Source organism: Rhincodon typus, chromosome 27, assembly GCF_021869965.1.
Source record: "Rhincodon typus isolate 14 chromosome 27, sRhiTyp1.1, whole genome shotgun sequence".
Lineage (NCBI taxonomy): Eukaryota > Metazoa > Chordata > Chondrichthyes > Orectolobiformes > Rhincodontidae > Rhincodon > Rhincodon typus.
This window is the reverse complement of record NC_063358.1, coordinates 5116950-5126567: the sequence shown is the minus strand read 5'-3', so window position 1 is coordinate 5126567 and position 9618 is coordinate 5116950. Positions and strand designations below refer to the sequence as shown.

General features: G+C 45.6%; 1 protein-coding gene across 9 annotated transcripts in view; it reads right to left on the bottom strand.

The window, feature by feature from the left end:
* Positions 1-9618, bottom strand: part of LOC109921159 (polycomb protein SCMH1-like) — a 176571-nt gene that overhangs the window by 58086 nt on the left and 108867 nt on the right. For all 9 annotated transcript variants that reach the window (XM_048613229.1, XM_048613235.1, XM_048613232.1 and 6 more), the window contains 2 exons: positions 6964-7052; positions 4682-4925 (listed from right to left, as the gene is read on the bottom strand). In XM_048613229.1, the coding sequence (XP_048469186.1) occupies positions 4682-4925; positions 6964-7052 (333 nt within the window). The remainder of the gene's footprint in view (positions 1-4681; positions 4926-6963; positions 7053-9618) is intronic.

Below are 9618 nucleotides of genomic sequence, written 5' to 3'. Positions count from 1 at the left end.
ATGGGGAATGGTGTGGGCTGGAGGCCGGAGCGGGGACTGAGGAATGGTGCAGGCTGGAGGCCGGAGTGGAGCGGGGACTGGGGACTGGGGAATGGTGCGGGCTGGAGGCCAGAGCGGAACAGGGACTGGGGAATGGTGCGGGCTGGAGGCCCCAGTGGAGCGGGGACTGGGGAATGGTGCAGGCTGGAGGCCAGCGCAGGGACTGGGGAATGGTGCAGGCTGGACGCCGGAGCGGAGCGGGGACTGGGAACTGGGGAATAGTGCAGGCTGGACGCCGGAGCGGAGCGGGGACTGGGGAATGGTGTGGGCTGGAGGCTGGAGCGGGGACTGGGGAATGGTGCGGGTGGTCAGCGGGTTGATAGCCCAGTCAGACCACATGTGAATGCCCCCTGCACGGATCTACTGCAGGGCCTTTATAGAAAGACTGTAATGTTTGTCTTTTTAACTATAGGGTAACATAACTTTCTTTGTTTATTTATTTTGTAACCAAGATTTGTACCTGAGTACTTTGTACGTAAGATGGTGCCATGTGGGGCGACATTGTAAACTTTTCATTCTACTTCTGTATTTGAGGACACGTGACAATAAAGTAAATTCTAATTCCAATGCATTTCTAACTCCTCAGGTACTGAAGCAGTCTGTGTTCAAATGCAGTAAACCCAAACAATAGCCAGGCCTGGGCTGACAAGTGGGAAGTGCCATTCACACTGCACAGGTGCCAGTCCATGACCATCTCCAACAAAAGAGAATCTAAAAACCCCCCTTGAAATTCAATGGTGTTTCCATCACTGAATCCTCCACTATCAACATCATGAGAGCATTGACCAGATATTCAACTAGATTAGCCACATAAATACATTGGCTAAAAGAGCTGGTCAGAGGCGAGGAATCTTGCAGTGAGTAACACACCTCCTGACTTACTAAAGCCTGTCCATCATCTAAGAGGCACACATCCAGACAGGGATGGAATAAGTCCCTGTTTTTTGCAGATCTATTCACTCAAGAAGCTTGACACATTCCAGAACAAAGCAGCCCACAAACATCCAGCCCCTGCACCACCGACGCTCAGTAGCAGCAGTGTGTACTATCTACAGGGTGCACTGCAGAAATTCACCAAACATCCTCAGACAGCACCCTCCAAACTCACAACCACTTCCATCTAGAAGGACAAGGACAACAGATACATGGGAACACCACCACCCTGCAAGCTCCCCTCCAAGCACTCATCGCTGATTTGGAAATATATCGCTGTTTCTTCACTGTCACGGGGTCAAAATTCTGGAATTCCCTCCCTAAGGGCATTATGGGTCTGCCTGAGGCACATGGGCTGCAGCAGTTCAAGAAGACAGCTCATCACCACCTTTTCAAGGGCAACTAGGGATGGGCAATAAATAGAATAGAATAGCCTTAACTGTCACATATACTCAATGAGTACAGTAAAATGTTTATATGATGCCAATTATATTGCCGACTTAGATACAAAAAGTACCTAGGCGCAGCTTCTTCAGTTACAAGATCTTAGACAATAGAGAAATAAAATGCCCAGCATTACAGAAATAAAAGTTCAGTACCACAGACCACGCTGACACCTAGCTTCCAGTCCACACCAAGCCCTGGCTCCACACTGCACCAGCAACACGCCAAACCGGGAGATCATTGCGCCAGGCCAGGGGGTCAGTGTGCCAGGCCGGGGGGTCAGTGCGCCAGGCCGGGAGATTACTGCGCAAGGCCGGGAGGTCAGTGCGCCAGGCCGGGGGGTCAGACCGCCAGGCCGGGAGGTCAGTGCGCGAGGCTGTGAGGTCAGTGCGCGAGGCCGGGAGGTCACCTACCCACATCCCATGAAAGAATTAAAGAAAAGTATTTCAGGGATAAATAAAAGAAATAAAAGTTGAAATGAGAGAAATCCTTTCATAAGCAGTGAGCAGTATTCTCTCTAGACTATATTTGTTCTGCGCAGATTTCTGAGATCCAGGTCCAGCAATGGCTTCTGGAACTGGAAGTCAATGCTGTAATTGGCATTGGCATACCGAGCATCACGCGCGGAACATCAGAGTGGCTGAGAGTGGGATATGGAACTCACCCAACGAGAAAGTGTGGTCGAGGCAAAGCCAATCATTCTTTCCAAAGGATTTGGATAACTATCTGATGAATGAAGGGAAATGTAATACAAGACCATAAAATATAGGAGCAGCAGTGGGCCATTCAGACCATTGAGTCTGTTCTGCCATTCAATGAGATCATAGTTGATCAGAGAATCCTCAACTCCACTCTTCTGTCTCTCTCAGCCTTGAATATACTTAACAATCCAGCCTTAATAGCCTTGGGGTAAGGAATTACACAGATTCACAACCTTCAGAGGAGGTTCTCTGCTATCAGTGTAGAAGACAGAGAGTCATAGAATCCCTACAGTGTGGAAACAGGCCCTTCGGCCCAACAAGTCCACACTGACCCTTGGAGCATCCCACTCAGACCCATCCCCTTATAATCCACCTAAGCTACACATCCCTCAACAATACAGGCGATTTAGCATGGCCAATCCACCTAACCTGCACAACTTTGGACTGTGGGAGGAAACCGGAGTACCCAGAGGAAACCCACACAAACACAGGGAGAATGTGCAAACTCTGCACAGACAGTCGCCCGAGGCTGGAATTGAACCTGGGTCCCTGGCGCTGTGAGGCAGCAGTGCTAACCACTGAGCCACCATGCCGCCTCTAAGAGTCAATGCAGCTTTCACAACAAATAGGATAAAAGCAGGAGATCCTTGGGAACACTACCCCCTGCAAGTTCCGCATCAAACCACTCACCATCTTGACTTGGAAATATATCACCGTTCCTTCAGTGTCGCTGGGTCAAAGCCCTGGAACTCCCTCCCTAACAGCAGTGTGGGTAAACCCACATGCACGGTTTAAGATCCAGTTCACCATCTCCTCCTGGGCAATTAGGGATGGGCTGTTCCTCAGCAGTAACTCCCCCATCCCACATGGATGAAAAATAATCTGAAGTCCATGCTTGGTCCCTGATCCTGGAGTGAAGATGAGACATACACTTTGATGTTACATGTCACATCTTTCCAGGCGCTCAACTGGACCTCAGTTCCTGAATTACGCTACACAAGTGCTTTACATCAATGTGAAACTGGACTGTGCAACTGAAGGGTTAAAACTCTCCCTCCACAAGGAACCTGTGCAAACTCTTTATATTCCTTCCGTCTGGTGAGCAGATCTCTCAAAACGATTGTTAAAATTTCGCCTGAAATTCTGGCACTTAAAACTCACAATTAGATCCAGCACCATAAAATGCAAAACAAGTCCCTTTTCAAGGGTTTTGTAGTTAAAACTGCTGTTTCAAAACATTGAGATAACAAGGTATAGAGGTGGATGAACACAGCAGGCCAAGCAGCATCAGAGGAGCAGGAAGGCTGACGTTTCAGGCCTAGACCCTTCTTCAGAAATGAAGAATTTCAGAATTTTTTAACCACAAAACCCTTGAAAAGGGACTTGTTTTGCATTTTATGGTGCTGGATCTAATTGTGAGTTTTAAGTGCCAGCATTTCAGGCGAAATTTTAACGATCGTTTTGAGAGATCTGCTCAACAGACGGAAGGAATATAAAGAGTTTGCACAGGTTCCTTGTGGAGGGAGAGTTTTAACCCTTCAGTTGCACAGTCCAGTTTCACATTGATGTGAAGCATTTCTGAAGAAGGGTCTAGGCCCTAAACGTCAGCCTTCCTGCTCCTCTGATGCTGCTTGGCCTGCTGTGTTCATCCAGCTCTACACCTTGTTATCTCAGATTCTCCAGCATCTGCAGTTCCTACCATCTCTGTTCCAAAACATTGTTTCTTTACCACAGCAACAGGATCATTAAAACACAGGTTGCTGCTTGACTAAAAAGTTAATATGATTAACCTCTTCTCTGCTCTACCAAAAATCAGCATGGCAATCATCTGATGAAGAGTAGCTACGAGGGCACAGTGACCTCCTCAGATTGAACCCACTTCAATGGAGCTGCTTCTTCACTCCACAACCCCGGTTTCTCCTTTATGACATTTGTTCAAACATTGCGCTTAGTTGATGCTCCAGCACTGTTCGACCTGAGACTGTGACACTGTGAGCTCACACAGTCTGTGTGTTTTCATGTTCAAGAGTCCCAATTATTGGTCTCAAGTACAAAATGGAGGGCAACTTTGACGTAGTGTCAACACACAGCTAGGCAAATAGTGACACTTAGTGGTCAGTTGCCAAAATTGCAGTAATCACCCTGAGAAAATGTTGGGAACACTCACTAAGTCAGGCAGCACCTACAAAAGACAACAGTTGGAACGTTATCTTGTCTGTTTCGTGCAGAGATGTTGCCAGCATGGAATGCTGTCTTTTTTATTCGATCATCCTGACTGTTGAACAATCTTTGTTATTACTGCAACAGTGTAAATATTTCTTGCAACGTTAAAAAGGAATATATCAGTATCTGCAATCGATAAGAACTGAAGTTTGTTTTAAAGTTCTTCGATGGCCAGCTCCTGTTTTGTTCAGAAAGCTTAAAAGGAGAATGTCCCAGAGCACAGTCTCTGAATTGTGCAGCATTCTTACAAATTCCTTGCAGTAAACTTAAGAGAATACAACTTTTAAAAGTGCCCCGTGCAGTAATCGAAGCTTTTTTTTCAGTGCATAAATCAATCTTACCCTTTGTTCCTGGCGGTTGCAGGTTATCTCCGGTCAGAGAACACCATCCCACAGGGAACATGTCCCGAGAGTCATATCGACACCAGTAATCAAAAGCACCTCGCCAGCCATCAAATGTCACCAACACTTCAGAGCCTCTCACTTCTCCAATCGTTGCTGGACAAATAAAATGCGGATTCTTCCGGTCGACTGCCTCCAGTTTCATCCCCACTTTGTAAAAGTTCTGGGAAGGCGATGGTGGTTCCTGTTTAATGCAAAGCACTGGTCAGTGACTAACACGACCACAGGCCATGCCTTGTATGGTTATTACAAGGATATTTATTGTACATTATATTCTCTGATCTAAAAGCACTGTAGCTGCAAGGTGATTCCATTCTGCAACTCACTGACAATGTGACCCGTATTCCTCATCAGACAACTAAAGCCCTCACCTGTTGGGAGGGAGTCAAACCCCTACCTGTGTAGAAATGCTTCTTAACATCTCTCCTGAATGGTCCAGGCCCAATTCTCAGACTGTGCCCCTAGTTCTAGTTCTAGAATCCTCATCCAGTGGAAATACTTTATCTTTGTCCATCCTGTCTTTTCCTGTGAATATCTTAAAAACTTTGATGAGTTCACCCTTTACATTCCACATCCTGGAGAATTTGTGCAGCTTTTATGAAGTGGTTGTTGAGAGCGAAGAGTGAATGAGATAAAAGTGACTTAAAAAGGAGCCAGTAAAATCACTGAGAAAACTCAGAGGCAATTTTCCAAATCCATCATAGAATCCCTACAGCGTGGAAACAGGTCATTTGGCCCAACAAGTCCACACCAACTCTCTGAAGGCATCCCACCCAGACTTATCCCCTCCGCCATCCCCACCCTATCCCTGCAATCCCCATGGCTAATCCACCTAACCTACACATCCCTGGACACTACAGTAGGGTATTTATCCCTCAAACAAATTGTTTCTCTTCCTAACTTGCCCCGAAGCAATTTCTTTCCTCACCCCCTTAACTCCTTTGGAGTCCAGAGATAGTAGGAACTGCAGATGCTGGAGAATCTGAGATAACAAGGTGTAGAGCTGGATGAACACAGCAGGCCAGGCAGCATCAGAGGAGCAGGAAGGCTGATGTTTCGGGCCTAGACCCTTCTTCAGAAAATCTAACTCCTCTGGAGTCCAGCCTTGATGGTGTCAATAGGTTATTTGACTTGGTGGGGGTCACCCTGGTCAAACTCAGTACCTATCTGTGGCCAATGCCACGACTTCTGTAGTTTCTAGATTCTGTTTATAGTCAGAAACATTGGCTAATTCTCGTCTTTCTATTCCATGGTTGACAGCCAATTTGAATAACTTCATTGCAAACCCATCATCATTCAATTGTGGATCAAACATGAGCCCCATCTTATCTACACGGTCCCATATGGGTCAAATATTCACTGGATAAATTCCTTGACCAATTTGCGGAGGGACTGGGGAATTCAGAGGTGTTAATAATCATATTTAAACTGGTAACAAAATAGAGAGTGGGAGATATTGTTAATCATCCTGCAAATGTTTTTTAATAGACTGGTCTGCAGCATCAAAACATCTTCACACCCAAAATTGCAGTCTGTTTGAAGACAGTAATATACTGCATAATAACTACAACTCTTTAGAGCTGTTCAAGGAACCTTCTGACCTCAATTTAACAAACACATTTAACAAAAAGCAGAAAGGAAGTGTATTGCTCTGATCTCACCAGACAGGAAGTCAATTGCTCGCTTCGTGTTACAGTCACAATTGACCCAATTCAAATAAGGGTTGGCTTGAAGTGTTAAATCTGTTTCTCTCCACACAGATGCTGCTTAATCTGCTGAGTGTTTCTGGTATTTTCCAATTTATATCCCAGTTTTCCCAGTGGAGAAAGGAAGACTGGAGCATGTTAAAATCTAAAAGTTCCAGCTTCCTCTTGAGGAGGTTGCAGGTTTGAGTTAGTAGATGAAGACCAGGTTTCTCTGCTGTCACAGCAGGTGAGCAGATACCAAACAGAAACAATGCAATTCCCCTCGGGAACGAGAAACCGGAAGAGGGAGTAATCACAATTGAGGGGTTCAGGTATCTCCCAACAGCAGAAACAAATTCAGTCCTTGGAGGACACAAATCATTCCCAGGAACATTCAAGTTCATGAAGAAATTTTGTAGGAATTGATGAAGTAAAGGGAGTTTAACAGTGAGATGCTTTTAAAAAGTGGAGAACGCTCTGTAACACCGTCAAGGCTCTATGCAAAGGCAAGGAAAATATGGAGGAGAGAATGCCTACCTTGTGAAATATTCTGACCGGTGCCATTTCTGCTCCACTTAGAGTTTTCAGCAAGAACATGGGCCACGAAGAGGCATTCAGTCGAAAGCCTACACAGATGCCAGTACAGAGGAAAACACACGAGCAGATTAGTGTTCTGTGTACAGCATTCCATTCACACACTCGCACTCAGGATGAATGCAGGAGGCCCTAGTCTGTAAATAATATGATAGTAAGGACAATTCACACCCAACTGTAACCTCTCAACCAAATGGTGCCAGGTTACACTGCAGAAATAGAAGCAGAATCTGAATCTGACTCCTGCCACAGCCAAATCTCTGGGACAAACAGTTTTAGATCTAGACACTGGCACTCTGATATCTATGTTCAGTGTGACTGGATTTGTAAGCGGATAGCTTTGAGGGAGTCCAGTAGAATAGAGCATTATCTTAACCTTCAGAATTAGGATGTTCAATGGAGGTGGATGATGCATTTCTTTACACAGAGGACCGTGGAAATCTCACACATTTCCCCCAAATCCGCCAAAAAGTAATTGTTTAGGTGAGGGTTCTATGGAAACTACATGAACAGATATTGACAGATTTTTTTAAATGGTCATTGAATCAAGGAAAGTTGATAAACTTAAGATGCAGTTCAGCCATGGGCTTGATCAGCTTTACTGTTGTGTTCATGTTATAATCTTTGTCGAGCTGTTGCAGCTCACAACATCTTTAACCAGGTTAACGATAAAGGGAGTTACATACCAGTTTGAATGCCAATGAGAGCAGAAACATGGGCTTCTTCGCATTGAGAAAGAGCTACGTCTCATTGCAGTGCTCAAATGCAATGTGATACTAGACAGTTGACAGCAAATGCGCCCGTGTTACTGCAGGCCACAGCTTTGAACTGCAGAACCAGACTCCTGCTGTAGCCAACAGGAATTCATCGAATCATAAAATCCCTACAGTATGGACACAGGCCATTCAGTCCACACTGTCCCCCTGAACAGCATCCCACCCTATCCCTGTAACCTTGCATTTCCCATAGCTAACCCAGCTGGCCTGCACTTCCCTGGACTCTGTGTGCAATTCAGCATGGCCAATCCACCTAACCTGCACATCTTTGGACTGTGGGAGGAAGCTGGAGCACCTGGAGGAAACCCACACAGACACGGGGAGAATGAGTAAACTCCACACAGACAGTCACCCGAGGCTGGAATCGAACCTGAGTCCCTGGTGCTGTGAGGCAGCAGTGCTCACCACTGAGCCACCGTGTTGCCCATGTAGGTCTCCCATCTTACTCTGAAGCAGCAAGAAAAGCAAATGATTTGAATAAGTTTGGGAAACTCCATTCAGTTTGGGTAAAGTCGCCGTAGCACCAGAGGACTATAGGGCTGCTCTCCCATTACAGAGAGAGAGAGAGAGATGACTGGTGGTGGTTTAACCTGAGGGTCACCGCAGCTCAGGCGAGGATAGAAGTTGAGAAGGCAGGACAGGAACTGAACCACGCTGTGGGCATCACTCTGCAACACAAACTAGCCATCCAACCAATTGGGCAAACTGATATACAAGGTATGAAATATCAGAGATATATGATTTCTGTGCACTACTGGACACATACTGTCACGAACTTATCCTCCACAATTATTTGAATGTCTATAAATTGTAAAGTATTTATGAATTTATCCACAGAAGAACACGCTAGCCCTAGGTGGAGTGCAATGAGGGCTGATTAAACTTGTTGCTGGGAAAAGGTGGTTGCACTATGAAGAGAGGGGTTAGTGATGACATAGCAATAACCAGTCATCCAGAATCCCTGGTTAATATTCTGGGGACAAGGCAGATGGTGAGATTTGACATCAATAATAGAAAACATGTGCAATTAAAAGTTGGCTTAATGACAATGACATAACTACTTTAATGAGTAATGAATGTTCATCAATCGCTTGAACTGAAACACTTGCAACCCATTTGTTTAAAACCTGCACTGTTTTGCAGATCTTCAGACCATTGGCTGTGAGAGTATCTTTCTATCGCAAAAACACGACAGGGGATTTTCCCCAATTCCAATTTTAGTAGAGTGCTAAATTTAAGAATAATCCCGGAGGGGGTAAAGTATCAGAGACTGCTTACTATCATGATCAACTGTTGTTGTCACTGATTTCTGAACAGGACATGTTAGCATTTCTGCAATCTAACCACTAGCCCTTGACATTCAATGGTGTTACCATCACTGAATCTCCTACTATCAACATCCTGGGGCTTATCATTGACCAGAAGGTCAACTGGACTCACCACATAAACATAGTGGCTACAAGAGCAGGTCAGAGGCTTGGAATACTGTGGTAAATAACTCACCTCCTGACTCCCCAAAGCTTGTCCACCATCTACTAGGCACAAGTCAGGAGTGTGATGGAATACTCCCCACCTGCCTAGATGGGTGCAGCTCCAACAACACACAAGAAGCTTGACACCATCCAGGACAAAGCAGCCGCTTGATTGGCACTACACCCACAAGCATCCACTCCCTTCACCACCGACGCACAGTAGCAGCAGTCTGTACTATCTACAAGATGCGCTGCAGAAGTTCACCAAAGATCCTCAGACAGCACCTTCCAAACCCATGACCACTTCCATCCAGAAGGACAAGAACAGCAGATATATAGGAACACAACCG